This window comes from Lycorma delicatula, chromosome 1, assembly GCF_047948215.1.
Source record: "Lycorma delicatula isolate Av1 chromosome 1, ASM4794821v1, whole genome shotgun sequence".
In the NCBI taxonomy this organism is placed as follows: Eukaryota; Metazoa; Arthropoda; class Insecta; order Hemiptera; family Fulgoridae; genus Lycorma; species Lycorma delicatula.
The window spans coordinates 72,548,866-72,567,016 of record NC_134455.1 but is presented as its reverse complement, the minus strand read 5'-3'; the positions used below and the strand labels follow the sequence as shown (position 1 = coordinate 72,567,016).

Here is an 18,151-nt window from a genome sequence, read left to right as displayed (position 1 = left end):
GGGTGAGGGAGCCGATATAAATTTAAATATATCGATTTTTTAAACTTTTTTAAGGTACAACTACAGTATCTTAGCTACCTAAAGGGCATGAAATTAATTTAAAAAAATTATCACTGAATATAATTTTTATATACAGGAACCTTAAGATTCATATCTCCCTGACCCCTTCACGAGTAGTGACCAAAATTAAATAGGATCAATGTCTCATAAAAAAAATCATCGTTCCAGAATTCATTTAAAACGGTTTATTCATTCTCTAGGTAGCAAACAAAACATAGGTGAACAATACTTACGTATTGTCCTTCCGAAATTTTTCAAAGTACTTTTTTTACATTAAGGAGTTTGCAAATATTCCGTCATGAAAAATTTGACCCGCTTTTAGCATAACTTCTCTTAAATAACTGGGAAAATAAAAATAGTTGGATTTAAAAAAAAAAATAATAAAATATTTTATTTCATGAAATAAAACTCTTCATTGAGAGAATTTAGTGTTTGGAATTTAGCAAAGCTACTGCTGCAAATTCAACAATAAAATCCTAAGAAACTTTTGAAGAGTATACCTTACGAATAAATAAGTATATATATATATATATATATATATATATATATATGTGTGTGTGTAAGGATGGATTAAATTCAGAAAATATCTTACGGTCTGCTTTACTAATATATACAAGTATAGATCTAATTTTTAAGAAATTAAATAAAGTAACATATTTTAATTTAGCTTACCACAAATAAATATTAACAAATTGATGTTTTAGTTCATTCAAACTTCTATTGAGTTTAACTTTGAATAGTTAACCGAAACAGTTTCAAAACAATACGGCGCGACGCCTAAGGGAGGGACAAAACTTCTCTAAAGGGAGCGTAAACGTTACATTACAATTTAACACTTCAAGATTACGCTCGAGACACCTAATATTTCTTCAACTGGACCAGTAAGTATGGTAATTTCCTTGTTTCAAGTCTTTATGTATATTAACAGTTAAAATTTTAGCTTATTTATACAAGCAACTTCAATAATTTAAATTGAATTTAAAAAAAAAAAAATAGTAAACAAATTTATACAGTTGATTGAACTCACTTATCGTGATGTTATGAATTCAATTAATGCTAAATAGCAGTTTGAAATATTTTATTCATTTAAATAGCAGTATTGAAATAAAAAATATGAACTAATCTAATAAAAAATGTTTTTTTTTTTTTTTAATAGAATATCAGATTTTTATTTGTTGTGACTATAAGAAAATTTTTCTCAAATTCTCTAAAATGGATTTTTTGATTTATAAATATTGAGTGTTCCAGAATTATGGAAACCCTTAAATAACTTTTCAACAGTCAAACGGAGGAAAATTAAATTTAGCAAATGCTTCTATCTCAAAACAATATTTTATCGGTATGAGACCACCACTCTATTCTCTAGAAGGTTCCCATGGGAGGTAACTCAAAAGTTTTAAAATTGAAATGTGGCGTAACTAGGTGTCAAGATTTATTAATAAATAATTATTTGGAGTAATGTAACACTAGAAAACTAGTAAAATTCCAGTTAACAAATACATATTGAATTTATGAATACTAAAATAAAATATTTTATTTCCTCTTTCTATAAATTTGTTAGTATAATAATAGAAATACGAATAATAATCACTATTTCATCATTCTTCCTTAATCAATATAATGATAAATAGAGATAATGTAAAAATATCAAACAAACATTTTTATAAAAACTAATAGAGAATAATCTTTTCATATTAATGTTTTATCAATGTTAATTTCAAATGGGAAAATGCAAAAGAAGTTACAGATCAACAGTTTGTAGTCTCTTTGAATACAATATATCAACTTGAAATTATTGTTATTAAAAAAAAATTAGACGTTTAACATCTTAAAATTGTATATATCACAGCAATATTTACAGTTAATTACAATAATTAAATTATTACTAATTATTATTAATGCCAAATTACTATGTAATTTTTAATACCAAAAAAGCAGGAAAAAATGTTTTAAAGAACGATAATAAAACGATGAAAACTTTCTTATATTTTAACTTTCCTAGTTTTCAAAACAACAAAATATTTAATCACTAACTTTAATAAAACAAAAAGAAGTGATAGACTTTAAGTGATAAACAAAAAGAAGATTCTAAAGACTTTTCTTTATATGAAAATAAAGTACTCTACAAATTAGAGAAAAGACTTACTCTGCAAGAAAGAAACACAGAATCTATGGATCCAAGAATAGAAACGAAAGATGAAAGATATTCAAACAAAAAATACAAGAAATTGAGCTTGTAAAGGTAAGGAAGGAAAAGAATCGCTCAAAAGTGACATGGTTCAAAGAAAGAAAGACCAAAACCCGGAAACAATGAAAGAATATTGGGGAAAGAGAAAGAAAAACAAGAGGAAATTATATTTACTGCTCAATAGTTAGCTTAACCGCAAAAATTATACACAAATTCGATATCCTATAGAATTTTTGTTTTCATTTATTTTTCAAATTTATCCTGAAAATAAGTTTGTTGTTAATGCTTAACAGATTTTCTATGGTGTTAAAATAGTTACTTTAGTTGCACAACAAAATTAAACATATTTTATCATTTATTAAATCTTGCTAAATGCCATTTTACTGATTTTTTCATCTGCTCGTTCTGGCTACTTTCTTTAGTATTATCAGCTGCAACAAACAGCCTAAGCAGCATAACGTAGATTTTTGCAGTGAAGAATTTTGTAGTAGGATCTTTGCAACCAATACACACATTAACTAATTTTAGCCTCAACCGATTTCTGATTAAATTTTATCACTGTTTAATTAAAATTTCAATATCCCCGAAGAAGAAAAATTATATGCAACGGAAAATTAATGGCCGCATATCAGTGTAATATGAAAATTAATATTAATATTTGGACAAAATTAGAAAGGTGGAGTAGTTTTCGCCATTTAAAATTTTTTTTTTTAAAGTCATCGTAAAAAATTAAACTTTTATACGATGAAAGTATTTATTAAGTTATTTAAAATTGCAAACACTGAATTGTATTCAGTGTTATAATTGTATCACTAGCTAAATTATTCTACTATTATAAAATGGACACCAAATTCCAGTCCTAATCTTTTGAGAACAAAGGATCTCTATGATAACTATAAAAGATTGTTTTGTTCCGAATTCCATTTTATAAAATTCTAATCCTCCTGAATAGTTTGTTAAAAAAATCTTGTTTAGATATTAAAAATAAAACAATATATTTACTTCCAAGGATGGTGGAACCCTCTATTAATATTTCACAATATAATCTTATTCTTTGTTCCTCTGATTTGTACCTATTATATAGATTTGTACTTATAAATGCTCTCCTGAGGAAGGGGCATTTCGGCTATCCAGAAGAGGAAGTCGGAATGTCCCTGTGATTCATGGTAGACCCCGATTGGTGGCCTCCAATCTGAGCCAAGATAGAGAGAAAGACTACTGCTACGACACTCGGGAGCGACTGACGCAATGCCTAACGGTGGTTCCGATTATTCTTAGGATGTTTAAAAAAGGAAAGAGCAAAAATATAATCTTATTCTTTGTTCCTATGATTTTTAACTATTATAAAGAAGGGTTTTATCAGAAAAAATGTAAGGCGTTTTTGTTTAAAACACGTAACAAAAAAATTTGTTTTGGAAAAAAATTATTAATTTTACGAGACGTACATTAAGTATGTCTGCCTAACATTAAGACATAACAGACATTAATTAGTTGGTTGTTTCTGACGAAAAATAGATTTTTGGAATTCTCTCGCTTAAAATATACCGTATTTATTCGACTACCCCCCGCCCACAAATAAGCCCCGCACCGTGATTTTCCGGACTGAAATTCTAAAAAAAAATTGAGTATATATCGGTATTTTAAAGTGCATCAGATATGATAAAAAAATACGTAAATACGAAAATATTCAGAAAGTAAAGCATTTAATTTGTTCATTTAAATTACAATATTAATATTACATTAATAATTAATTACCGTAAGTACTAGTTTAGTTCAGAATCAGTAGGCCAGTAAAACAAAAAGAAAGTATCATGTTAAAAAGGGTCATTTCAATACGCTTTTTAATATGGGATTTTGTTTTTAATTAATCACTGTCACTGTCAATGCCTGCAGAAGAGTTACAGGTAGTCTCCACGTCGCTCTGCCAAAGGTGATCGTCTTTACTACCATCAAATTCATTAGATATTCCGCATTTTTTAAAACTTTTCCGTACAGTTGTTTTAAAGCAGATTTGAACGGTTTATTAATGCAGACATCTAGTGGTTGCAATAGAAATGTCAATCCGCCTGGAATTATTGCTTGGTCTGTCATACCCTTTTTTAAAATTTCTTCTTACTTTATCAGTCGTACGCCCCCGATAACTATCCATTACTAGCATACCGGTATTTTTTTTTATTAAGTAAAGCTCCTGATCGCTTTTGCCATCTACACCTGATCCGATCTAAAATTAAGGTTTCGTCTATCCAATGATTCCTTTGCTCTGATAATAACTACATTTACCTGTACGGTAGGAAGAGTTTTTCTTTTAAAAACGATGTACGGAGGTAATTTTGATCCATCAGAAGTAATGCAAAGCATAACACTACACCTTTGTTTTTCATTACCACCAGTGCGAATCGTAACATTTTTTCCCCTTTTTTGTTTACGGTTTTGTCAAATGGCATTTCGAAATATACGGGGGTTTGATCAGCGTTTTCTATTTGAGAAATCAAATTAGTCTTTATCTTTTCTAAAGTTACAGCTTCTTTAAAATATTAATAATATACGTAAAAAGAAAAAGTGCTTCCATATTTCATATCAAATATTTAAAACATTTTGCACAACATAGTAACTATTAGTTAAAAGTAAAAAGTTTTTTTCAACGAACAACAAACAAAACTTTAAATGTTTTAATTTTCATGGAAAAAAGAATTTAATCCAAAAAAAAGACTTTTTTTTTAATATTAGCTGAAAATTAGGTTATTTTCACCTACCATATAAAAAATAATAAAAGAAAAACGTTGCATTTAGGTCAACATAATAGTTGAATATCACAGCTAACTATTGATAAAGGTTAATATTTAAACACTTGGAATAAAAAATTTCAAAAATTAATAAAAATATTATGTGTGTATTCATATATAAAAATTTTTACATGTAGATATATATATATATATATATATATATATATATATATATATAAATTTCAGTACAGTATTTAGCATATGCAACCACTATTATTGGAATGTGTTAATTCTAAGAATTTGTGTTGAAGCCTTTGCCTTTTGTGCAATAATTATTCAGTCAGTTATTAAGTCTCTTGATAGACATGTAAAAAAAAAAGTTACTTCATAACAATGGGCATGCAACAAAAGTCTCTTTGTTAGCAAGTATGCTAACCATTGAATATAAATTATTGAAAGGAATATTCAATAATAATTAAAATGTATATCTATTTTCTGTAAAATTTATAAGCATAATATATATATATATATATATATATATATATATATACTAGCTGTACCCTGCCACGCTTCGCTGTGGCATAGCGGAGTTTCTGCGACGTTTATCAATCGATCGTTTCTTCGATGGAGAATAATTTCTCTAGGTTGGAACTGATCTCCGACTATGGCAATTGCTACTTCGTCTATAGTTGAAGCATTATATCTCCGGACATGTTCTCCAGCGGGCGTTTTTTTTTGCGTGAATGACAATCTTGTGGGTATCTGATGGCATCATATCAATTGCCGTTTTGAACAAACGTACCAAATTGTTCCTTTCATGAAGGAGCTTCTGTAGCTGCGAAATAATGGATCTTCTTAGCGAGGTATGTATTCCACAACGTGCATCGACATCATCTCTATCATCACCAATGAAGTACATTTGAAGGAATTTATGGTCACTACGTGGGAACGGGAGCAGGGAGCCAGCTTTGTGATATATTTGCCCTTTGATTTTAAAAGTTGGCGTGAATTGAGTGGTCACGATTTCCTCACCAAATGACGTCATTTGAAAGCAAGAGTTATATTTCCTGATGTTAGATAGGAAATGCTTCGATTCAGCGGTAGATCCAGCAAGTACAGTTTTGAATGGCTGTGGTCCAAGTTGAGGCAATTTGATTTTTCCTCCAGCGCAACACATCCCTTTCGTTTCATTATTAAACTTTAGAGCCTGGCAGTACGTACAGACATGACTCATCTGGCCAATGACAACATGCCGACTTGAACTATAATCAACAGCTGGATTGTACCGGAACGCAAGACGATTGTATTGGAGATCAGCTGTTCTTTGGGTTCGTGCTTCAGCTATCCTCACCCTGTCGCGTTCAGCTGAGCGTTAAAAAAACTGTTTTCTGGCGGTCGCGGGTATGTGACTGATACGAAAAATAGATAAAAACAATCTTTGATGCGGGATCTTTAATTATAATCTTTAATTTGAATATCAGGAAATACTTTTTCGATCAGTTCTTCTTTCGATGTTACTAAATTACAAAAAATTATCAGGAAATGATATTCGTCTAGACGTCTCATCGACTGGCAGCTGTCCGTTTCCAATGTTCAGTAACTGTCGTGAGAATACCTCAGCTGATGGATCATTCTGCAACTGGACAAGCAAAATCTAAAGATTGGTACTTTAATCGATAACTAAATGAGTATTGAGACCCAAAAAATAAAATAAATCCATTGCATTTTTTAAAAAATTACTGTACATTAGGCGATTTATAACGGCAATTCACTGATGGCAAAATTATAGTTTACAAATGTATATCTGAACTATAGTATCGACTTGTTTTCAAAGTTTTCTAAGCATACAAATATTCATCAAGTATTCAGTATTCACCATCTCCATAAGGATATATAGGAATCCTTGAATCAGCTTTCTCCAGATTCAGTAATGCTTCTCAAAGAACGAAGTACTTCTGGTCATCACCAAAATCCTAAAAACTTCAAAAAGTTTTGACAGTGACCTATCTGCGAGAAAAGTGCTATGTCTATGAGAAAACATCATATGCTCACTCATTACGTGACAAGGAAGTTCAGATCCAAAATGTAGAGGAACAATACAGAGCTTACCTTTAGCTATTCAGATTTACCTATTTAGATTGACACATGACACAACGGTTGAAGAGCAGAGCGCATCATTGTCTGAGAGCAAACCCTTTTTACCTACCACTACCAGTAAAATCCACACAGTTCCCATGTGTCTAAACCTCACTCTGAAAAATGGACGGTTTGACGTTATCTTCAGATACCTTGGATCCAACAGCTATTTGTCGTATCAGAAACAATGTGCCAACAGCGTAGAACAGTCAAACTGTGGATCAAAATTAAGGCTGACGTACTGGTTGGCACTTATTCTTTTCAATAATTAAGATAACAAAACTGTGGAGTTAATTTAATAATAAAATTAATTTCTCTTTATCATATAAAGCATATTAAAGGAAATTTCGTAGTGTAATAACCATTTTTGTTGTCTTTTGTTATTTTGCTTTAAGGTGCAATACAATAGATTTGGGATTTTTAAAATAATATTCCAGATAAAATATTTCAATAAAATTACATAAAACCAAGTAATAAGATCTGGATATACTTACTTTCAGTAAATGAGTACACAGCTCTAAATCCACGCGACTGTCTGGAAGAATATATCCCACGGAATTCAAGCATTAATCGAGGGCCATTCGACATGAGAGGTCTTGGTAATGTGCTTCCGCAGAAGTTATCAATTTTTTCCATTCTACCATCAATTAATACGTACGCCATCAATGAATCAATACTTTCACATCTGTAATATAAAAACCAATTTTTTATGACAACAACGTACAAAAAATACATCCCATATAAAGCTGATATATATAAAAGTTGCTTCTTAATTCTATCTACATCAGAAATCACTGTTATATCAGTCTGAAATAAGAGGGAAACCTAAATTTAGGGGTAGATCTTAAGGAAATATATGGTAAAAGAAAATTATAAACTATAATTTCTTTATAGAAAAAAAAAAGAAAAAAATCTTATAAAACATCAAAACTATTTTCTAAATTTATTTCATGTTTATAACTTTGACTTAGACTAAGGCTTAATATGCTATATTCAATAAAAAAACAAAATTTTTACATTAATATGAAAAATAAAATTTCTTACGTGAATTTTAAATTTTGAACTATTTCTTACATCACAATAATGTAAAGATAATGCCAATTGTGAAAGCTACTCTTAATTGTTGATGGAAGCTATCGTAAAAATCAATAGTTTTAATATATTTATTTTTAAATTTAATTTAATTGGTATATTAATAATGTTCATTGGTAATAAGGTTCGGTTAATTATGCTAGCCCAGGAATAGTTGTCCTGCTATTGGCGGATAAAGTATGATCAGTTGAGTTTAAAGATATATTAAAAATAAAAGTATATTAAAAATATAACTGTCCATCAGATATTAAAACATTGCATCACCTTCTAGAATATTTTTTGCTGTTACTTTTTTGAGATTTCTCGTGTTTATACATGGTATTAATCCAAAGGTAATACCGTTTTACAAATTACGAGAAGTTATCTCTAAAGTAAAGACCGTTTCATTGGAAACGTATTTATTCTGAAAATTTCATAAATATTTTATATTTCTCTTAAACAACTTACACTGCACTACTTCACTACATAATCGCTACATGAATTAAGACATTTATCCTAGCGATACACCAGTTTCAAAATACTCTCGTCGTATTCTTCTGCCGCCAGTCCATTTAGCCATGATTAACAACATGTTTAAGTTAATCGTCACCCGCGAAATGCTTACCACTCAAAACCTCTTTCAGAGATAAGAAGGAGCTAAGTCCGGATTATTTGGTGGATGATCATAAATTTTCCATCCAAATGTTCTCAGTAAATCACGTGTCGGGCCCACAATATATGAACGTGCATTATCATGCAGCAAGAAGACGCCGTCTGTCAGACGCCCACGTCGCCGATTTTGAATGGGGCGCCGTAAATTACGTAGAGTTTTGCAGTAGGGTTTCACGTGGCATGAAATCAATTAGCAGTATGCCAAACCAATCCCAAAAGACTGTGGCCATCAATTTGCGTCCAAATGGCTGTTGCTTGACCTTTGTTGGTCTGGTTTGTGATTGAGGACGACGCCATTCACTTGACTGCCGTTTTCTCTGTGGCATGTAATATGAAATCCATGTTTCATCGCCGGTAACAACAGAATTAAGGAAATCATCACTTTTTTCTGTGTAGAACATTAAAATTAAAAAATTCCATTCCAAAGGAAATCCCATTCGGATTTTTTGTGACTTTCTTTTAAGACGTGCGGCAACCAACGTACGCAAACGTTTCTGAAGCCTAAATGCTCATAAACAATGTAACCAATAACAGCTCTTGAAAAATCAGAAAAAAGAAGGATTAGGTCGAAAATCGTTGAGCGACGATCTTTTCTGATTTCATCATCGACGCGTTTGAACATGTTCTCGGTGATTATCGAGAGCCCCCGAACGTTATTCGTCATGCACATTAATTCTGTTATTTCTAAATCTTTCACACCATTTCGGACGTTCCTTTCATTCATTACACTATCAGCGTACACATCAGGCAACTGCCTATGAATTTCAACCGGCTTAACGTTTTCATGGTTTAAAAAACGCAGGACTCCACCTATTTCACAGTTGGCGGCAACATCGATTTTCCTAATCATTTTATAACGTAATAACTCACACATAATCAAAGATACTAGAACGCATCAACTTACAGACAACAATGCTATGTATATATTACTAGCGTGGTCATAAACGACATAGGTTCGCCAACCTTTAGGAGAGAAATTTCCCAGCGGTCTTTACTTTAAAGATATCTTTCGTAATTTTGAAACAGTTAAAGATGTTGATCTGAAATTTTATAAATGAGGTAAGATAGAATGGACTAGATTTTGTAAAAAAAAAGTGATTGGTTTCGTGGTTTCTTAATAACAAGCAATCAAAATCATGATCACAGTGGAATCGTCAAAATGTCCCGATTTTGTTCTGATTAAGAAAAAATAAAAGTTTAATATCAACAAATATAGTATAAAATAATTTAAAGGGTGACAACTTTTTTTTTAAATCTGGTGATTTATAAAATGGTTTAATTTTTATAAATCCTACGACTCGAGTATTTCTAACTTTTTGCACCGATAGCAAATGCACGTTAATTCTAACTGATCCCTTAACCAGCTGAATTAAATTACTACCAATTCTACATCAGTCTTTTAGTCAACATACATTCCACAACCTCCATTCTTAATTATTTATTAAATATATTCTAATTTATGTGTTCCATCCTATCCTCTATATTTCCTCTACTAGAACCGATGGAATTAACCCTTATTTTCACTTACACCATATCCATTATTCAGATATTATCCTTCTTTTTATTAAGTTTTTGCCAAAAACTTATCTCCTTCATGTTTTATTAAAATCTTTTTATTTCGTTACCCGTAATCTCACCTGATTGTCAAAAGGAGTGTTTTGTTTTACGTTGTGTTAGGTTTGTATAAATGATAACACATTTCAAAATACTCTATTTTCAAATTTTCTTAATTTCCATGTTTCGATACTAGAAAGCGCTATACACAAAAACATCTCATTCGTAATATAGTAACAATTCTTAAAAGAGATTATAATTAAGCACATAGATACAATCATTAGTTAGATTACATAAGCTTTTGTCGTTTTATTTAAATTACTAACAATATCTAGAAGCTCATCATTAACTTTTATTATAGAATTCTAATAGCTGAACTATTATTTGACTTTTTGAGGAATTTTAAAACTCAAAAAATACAAATATCTGAAGTAATTAAATAGCAGTCTAATTTAGTTAAAATTAAAATAAACATTTATCTCAATTTTAAATAGCGTATATTTTAAATTAAAAAATCGAATAACTATTGTAAAGTGAAAATAAGAGTTTAATTAATTTATGCTAATAGTAATAAAATAATCGTCATTTTGAGAATGACCTATGCTAAACCGTTATTTAATTAGAATCGCCAAAGAAAAGATTCAAGAACCGTTTACTAATCATAAAAATCTAAATGCAAAAATTAATGCGTGTTTTATTTGATAAACAATAATCATCAATTAATAGGTAGGAATTAGTGAAAGATAAAAACAAATATTAAATCAATAAATGAATGAATAGTAATCACAATAAAATAATGGTAAAAAATTACGGAAAATTAAAAAAAAGTTCATTATTCTTCTTAAAAACTCTACAAAAAACTTGAACAAAAATTTATATAAAAATAGTGGAATAAGACTGGGAACTGAAGAACTAAAGATTAACTGTCTGGCTTTTGCTGATAATAAGGTATTATTATCTAAAAACTGAAAGCTGAACAACAAATGAAAGAATTAGAAAAACAAGCTGCTAAAATGGGACTAAAAATCGTGTTTGAGAAAACGAAATATTGACATAATGTCTATACATAACATATTGATACGATGTTAAAAACTGCACGAATTTCCTTAGGATAAATAATAAAAAAGTAAAGTGGATAATTTCAAATATCTCGCAGAATGGATCAGTTGGAATGCTTTAGATAAAAATGCGTTAACAGTTAGAGCTAGTAAAATTTAATTAGCTTTCCAGCTAACGAGAAACTTGTATAACAAACTGTCTTTAGTGTGGAACTTAAAATTTTGACACTGTAAAACTGTGATAAAGCCGGAAACACTCTATGCGGCAGAAAGCCTAAGCTTGTGTAACATACATCTACTAGAAAATCTAGAAAAAAGACAGGAGAATTATAAGCAAAATGTTAGGTTCTGTTTTCAAAATAATCAGGATTTAATTCCAAATAACAAACTTTATACTAAAATTGAAGAACTATCAGATACGATAAGGAAAAAATTGCATTTTACTCCCATTTATTTATAATGAATAACAGTAAATTGACCAAACGAAGTTTTTGTATTTTCCAAGGTAAAAGAACTAAAGGCAAATGGTACACACAAGTCTTAGAAGACCTAAAAGAAACGAAGATAACTGAAGAATTTATAAGAGAAAGGAAAATTTTAAAGAGACTATTAAGAGATGAGATTAAAAGATTCCAAGAAGCGCCAAAACGCAAGAACAACAGAGCTGAACTTTCTGAAGAACGAAAGAAAGAGATATCAGAAAGAATGAACAGATACTGGGCAGACAGAAAAACAGGAAAAAAGAAACAACCACAAATATATAAATGATCTAACGTAATTCTAGGTGAGCTATTCGGGGAAAAAACTACTATGGATAAACGAAGATCGAATATATTTATTGTCTTTTTATTTACTTTTTTATGCGAAAAGACCAACTTAGGATCACGCAAATCACTTCTTTCTAGCTTATTTTATCCTTTTCTACGCCTTTCTCGTTTATTTTGACATGGGTTCGTTTTAGCTCATCTGCTATTTTTGATCCTGTCCTTTTTTCTTCCATATGAACTTTTATCTTGTAAATTATTCCATGGAAGTAATTATCTCTATCACAACAGTCCTCATCTTTCAAGCCTATCCTTTGGAGGTCCTCCTCCATCTGTTTCAGGTAATTTGGTTTGTCTTTTCATGTTCCACAGCTTGTAAAAAATTTGTTTACTGAATCTGTTTGGTTTCATCTTAATCATATGGCTCAAGATATTTTACCTTTTTTCTAGGACTTCTTAATTTTGGTAGATCTCCTTGTTAAGATTTCGGTCTCTACCCTTCCTCTGATTAGTTTGGCATTGAATTTTCTTAGTAAGCTTCATTCGATTTGAGTAATTTTTCGAAGTCAGTTAGGTGTAATGTTTCGGTGCCACATAAGATGTTGCTCTTATTGCATTTATATATCTTAATTTCTCCATCTTGGAGGGATTCTTCTTGTTTTAGTTTTCTTTGGTGATAAATCAAAGCTTCTCAGCTGTTCTATTTATTATTATTTTGTTATTGGTTGTTTTCTATTCGTATATTTATTTCTGCTTTTACTCATTCTTCTGTCTCTATTGATTATTATTAATAGGGAGGGAATAAAAATGTTTATGGAATATAATCAGAATGTTTTTTATATTTTTTATACTTGGTAAACAATTTGTAATCGTTTTTTACTTTGTAAAAATATTAAATGTTTGCTTTACAGCTTCTTTAGATTTATTTGTAAAACAAAACGAAATGCAGACTATTTATCAACTGAGCTAAGAGGGGACCTATTTCTACCCGATTCTTTAGAATTTCGTCTATTTATATTTTATGACGTAGTTACAGCAAAAGCGTTTAGCAGCTTTTCTGAAAACCTGCAGTAAAAATCTTAGATATTTGTTGGGAAAAAGGATTTTTCATTAAAAAAATGTATGAGTCACGATTTTCCATACAGATTTCCCCTTTCAATATAGCACGCTATAATGAGGGTTGTTTACAGAACAAGGTTTCATAATACTCTGTGCATTATTTACAGTCGTTAAATTTTTTTTAAATACAAAAAAAAGTAAAAAAGAAATATTGTGTGTATTTCATCTAACCTTATGGTTAATTATCGATATTCCTGAACAGTAAAACTATTATTGACACTGATTACACTTTCGCAATCAAATTACGATCGACAATTCTGGAGTGTATTTCATTTTAATTTTACTTTATTAATTCAATTTTGTTTTAGATCTAAATCTGTTCAATTCACCGTAAAATAAGTAAGGTTTGCAGTTCATGAAAGTATTTGTAAATTTATTTTTTTTTTTTTTGTCTTCAGTCATTTGACTGGTTTGATGCAGCTCTCCAAGATTCCCTATTTAGTGCTAGTCGTTTCATTTCAGTATACCCTCTACATCCTACATCCCTAACAATTTGTTTTACATATTCCAAACGTGGCCTGCCTACACAATTTTTTCCTTCTACCTGTCCTTCCAATATTAAAGCGACTATTCCAGGATGCCTTAGTATGTGGCCTATAAGTCTGTCTCTTCTTTTAACTATATTTTTCCAAATGCTTCTTTCTTCATCTATTTACCGCAATACCTCTTCATTTGTCACTTTATCCACCCATCTGATTTTTAACATTCTCCTATAGCACCACATTTCAAAAGCTTCTAATCTTTTCTTCTCAGATACTCCGATTGTCCAAGTTTCACTTCCATATAAAGCGACACTCCAAACATATACTTTAAGTATTCAAAGTATATGTTGAACATATACTTTGAAAGTATATGTTTGGAGTGTCTATACACAACTATATATAATTTAGTTATGTACTCGTATATTTTATATTTAGATGTATTTTAAATGCAAATAGTAATGTAAAATCTAAACGTAGTATTTAGTATTAATAATCATTATTATCACTTATTTTATTTATTATTTGTATATTTTCATAAAATTGTAAAATTTAGGGCTCCGCTAAGACATACGTCTTATCAGGAGGTTCCCGTAGTAATATAATTTGAATACATGTTATTTGCACAACATAACACAAAAAACACAATGAAAAAAGTATACTTGTAACGTTAGTAAATAATTAAAATTTTATCAAATACTTAACTTAGGTGGTATCGGAAAGTAAAACAAAAGTAAATAAAAATGAATTAAATATGAAATTAATTTATATTAAAGAAATTTCAGTAAAAAATTTATTAAAAAAGATTAAATTAATTTAAAAAAAGGCTTACGTAAAGCTAACTTCTAATAAATATATATATCTAACTGAAGGTTGTTCTTCCAAATTACTTTTATCATATTATAATATACAATACAAAATAAATAATACATAGTAACAAATTATTAAGATAATAATAGCATATAAAAATGTATATTTACACGGTTATTATCTATTTATTCTGAAACAACTAACTGAAGAGGATTTATATTTTACGTAATAAACGATTATTTAATAACTACGGACAAAAGATTTATCATTTTCTTTTCCCGTACAAAAAACTTATTTTTAATTTTTTTCGTTATTTTTATTTTTACTTTTATTGAAATCTAAAAATAAACATTTTGAATCAGACGGTTCAACAGACAATTTTAAACATAGAAAAGTGTTAGTCTGTATATGTTTATAAAAAACTTACTTAAATGGATGTATAATAAAATTTACATATATATTAGATAAACATTGCAATAGATTAATTGAAATTATTATTAAGTTAAGAAGGCATAGAAAACTGAACAACGGGAATCTTGTATATATGATTTAAACTGTTGTTAGACAAAAATAATAAAAGTCATTCAATTTGTTTTCTAGAACAGAAAATTTGACATTAGTAAATTTTACAACAAATTATAAAATGTAAACGTCTGTCAACTCGACGAAGGTTACTTTTTTTAGAATTCTTTTAATAATAATATCCTAGAACTGTTAACTAGAATTAAAATGCAATAATTATAGGAATAATTAGCTTCAGAGAAGAATTTAGACAAACTAACAAGAAGGTTAGAATAATTACTTTTTCAATTCTTACAAAAATTAGGAAAATATTTTTACTGAATAATGTGTTGTAATAAAAATGTTGTAAAATGTATATTGTTATTGCCATTTGAATAATTAAGGAAATGGAAGTGGCGGTGTCATGGGAAATAAAATTTATATTAAAAATGCTGTGTAATACATCATGTCCAGTACAACCCTGTTGCGTTACCTTATTTTACTAAACTTATTTCACAGAGCGTACACGGTATGCGAGTTACTTTAAATATTTACATTACTGACTTTGTTTTAATTAACTTTACATGTACTTTTTTAAGACATTCTGTCAGCGACAACACTTTTACAAAATACTGAAAGAAAATTGTAAAATAATATTATTTTTTATATAATTAATAATTTATATATATATTTTTTTTCTCCGTCGATTTCCCCGGCTCTTGGAGCCGGATTTGCGACTAAGCATACGCTCAACTCTAAGAGGTGCTACCGCCTCAAACTACCGCGGAAGGGCACAAGGCCCCACACAGGCAGCCGGTACTCGGTCTTACTTGCTTGCCGTGCCTGAAGTGAGGGGATCCCAAAGGATTTTCCCTCACCAGGACTCCGGTCTTAACGCATCGCCTTTTTTTTTTTATTATTGTTAAGCACCCCAAGGAAACCAGTCTCCGCATGTTAAGACATATCATGGTCACCTTGCAGTACCGTGGCAGCAGTCTCTGCCCACCCTAACTGCCTCCTTATGGAGGATCTCCCGCCGGGGTCCCCAAAGCCTCGTTGGGGTGAGCCAACCACCTCACTCGGGCAGCTAACTCCCCCAGCTAACTCCCCCCTCCGCAATGGGGCTACCATCCCCGTCCCTATCCTATATGTAGCCGGCACGCCTTCTGCGTACCGCTACCCCCACGCGTTCCTCTCATACCTGAGGGTCCTTAATGCCATCATCGGGGAGCCCCGACTCCATTGCGCCTCGCCTCTAATGAGGAAACTCAACGGGATCCTCCACCGGGACTATGGTCTTCTATTCCCCCGAACGGTACTGCAAGAGAGTCCCCACCCGATCACCGAAGATGAGACGCCGGAGCCTCCCAACCTCCTGGATGAGGTCGCCCGTACCAGATACCAGATCGCAGCTGTGCATATATTCATAGCACTGGTGCAGATGGGGCCACTTTACATCCTCGACCACCGGGTGCACGTCCGTGGGATCTACATGACAGACGGCGAGGTTCCTGTGTACAGTTTCTCTTCACGTGGCCGGCCATACCGCAGCCAAAACAATGACCACTTTGGTCTGGGCCAGATCAAAACTTGCGATAAATCGGCACATGTCGCGAGTTATCGACGCCAGCAGCCACATCCAAAATCCAAGCGAACCCCACTTCCTACGCCAAATCAGTAATGTTCTGTACTAATGTAAAGAACTGGAAAACGTCTTCCGGAAGCTACTGAAGACCAGCCGCTCAATATCCGCCGCCGCCGCCACTCTACTGTCAACGGCCTGACAAAGTTTATAAAGTGTCCAGGACATGATACACTCCAAGCCTCCGTCCGGGGTCTGTGATGCCATATCGCTGATTATATGGTACGTTTGATTAGCCTTCTCCGTCGTAGTCAACCAGGTAGAAATTCCCGCCTGTGATTCCCGTGGTACCGCATCCCAAAGAGATTCTAATAAGTTCAACATATGAGCACTTATGTCCAGTCGGTAAGAGCACTCTTCTATTTTTACCTGGGTAGTAATGTGTTGCTTAACCAAAGTGCTCAACTCCGTTCCGTGACGAAAGCGTTCCTGCGGGTCCTACAGCACCAATTTTCCCTTCTGGTATATCCCCTTCCATGTGAGAGACGTCCGTAAAGGAGTCACACCCTTCCGAGTCAAAGGAGTCACCCGACAAATAAAGATCACTCCAACCACCATTCTTACATTTTTTCATCTTTTCACAAGTAGGCGGGAGCCACGCAGCCGTCGCTTCCCCGAAGTTGTCAAGGAACGTCGCTGTTCACCCACATGCCATCGGATTTAGCTAGGAGAGACAGAAAGCCTTACCCAAGGTCTCTACTGGTTGAGACTACGAGATTGACAATCTTCCGCCGCTGCTGACTCGACTTATGCTCCGCCTTCTTCCCAGAATACCTAGAAATTAAATGGTCCAAAACCTCAGTGTCCTTCCTCTTCCGGTTTTTTTTTTTGTGGGCGAAAAACGCCTGGGCGTTGTCATCGCCCGATTGTTATTATTAAATTAATAAAAGGGTAAAATAACTCCAAAACAATATACCACAGAAGGTGTAAACGTAATATTAACCATATAATAAAAATTTATTTAAATAAGCAAAATAAAACCGAAAACTAATACCACAGGCAAAGTTGATAAAATATAAAAGCTAAAATAATAGAATAAGGAAAGTATAAAAACTTACCTAACTCCGGTGGGTTGTGCAAAAATCCCCTCCCCGTATAGTAAAATTAAACACATAGAACTAAAAAATCAAATCGAAAATAAAGGATAAAATTATTAAAAAAACTCTCTTTACAGAAAAACATATATGAGTATATTAAATCCTTTGCAGTAGCCCAGTACTATGTAAAAAGAGAAACATCCGTTCCAAAATCCCGCCATCATTGCACAAGATATCACGAATGCTGCTGGGTATATTAAACTGACGACGCAACGCCGCATAACATACGCAGTCCACGAGAATGTGATGCACAGTCATGCGGCAGTTGCATCGTGTG

At 31.7% G+C, this 18,151-nt stretch overlaps 1 protein-coding gene across 3 annotated transcripts in view; it reads right to left on the bottom strand.

Moving 5' to 3' along the window:
- Window positions 1-18,151, bottom strand: part of LOC142319316 (suppressor of lurcher protein 1-like) — a 1,297,987-nt gene that overhangs the window by 172,048 nt on the left and 1,107,788 nt on the right. For all 3 annotated transcript variants that reach the window (XM_075356472.1, XM_075356462.1, XM_075356483.1), the window contains one exon: window positions 7,602-7,792. In XM_075356472.1, the coding sequence (XP_075212587.1) occupies window positions 7,602-7,792 (191 nt within the window). The remainder of the gene's footprint in view (window positions 1-7,601; window positions 7,793-18,151) is intronic.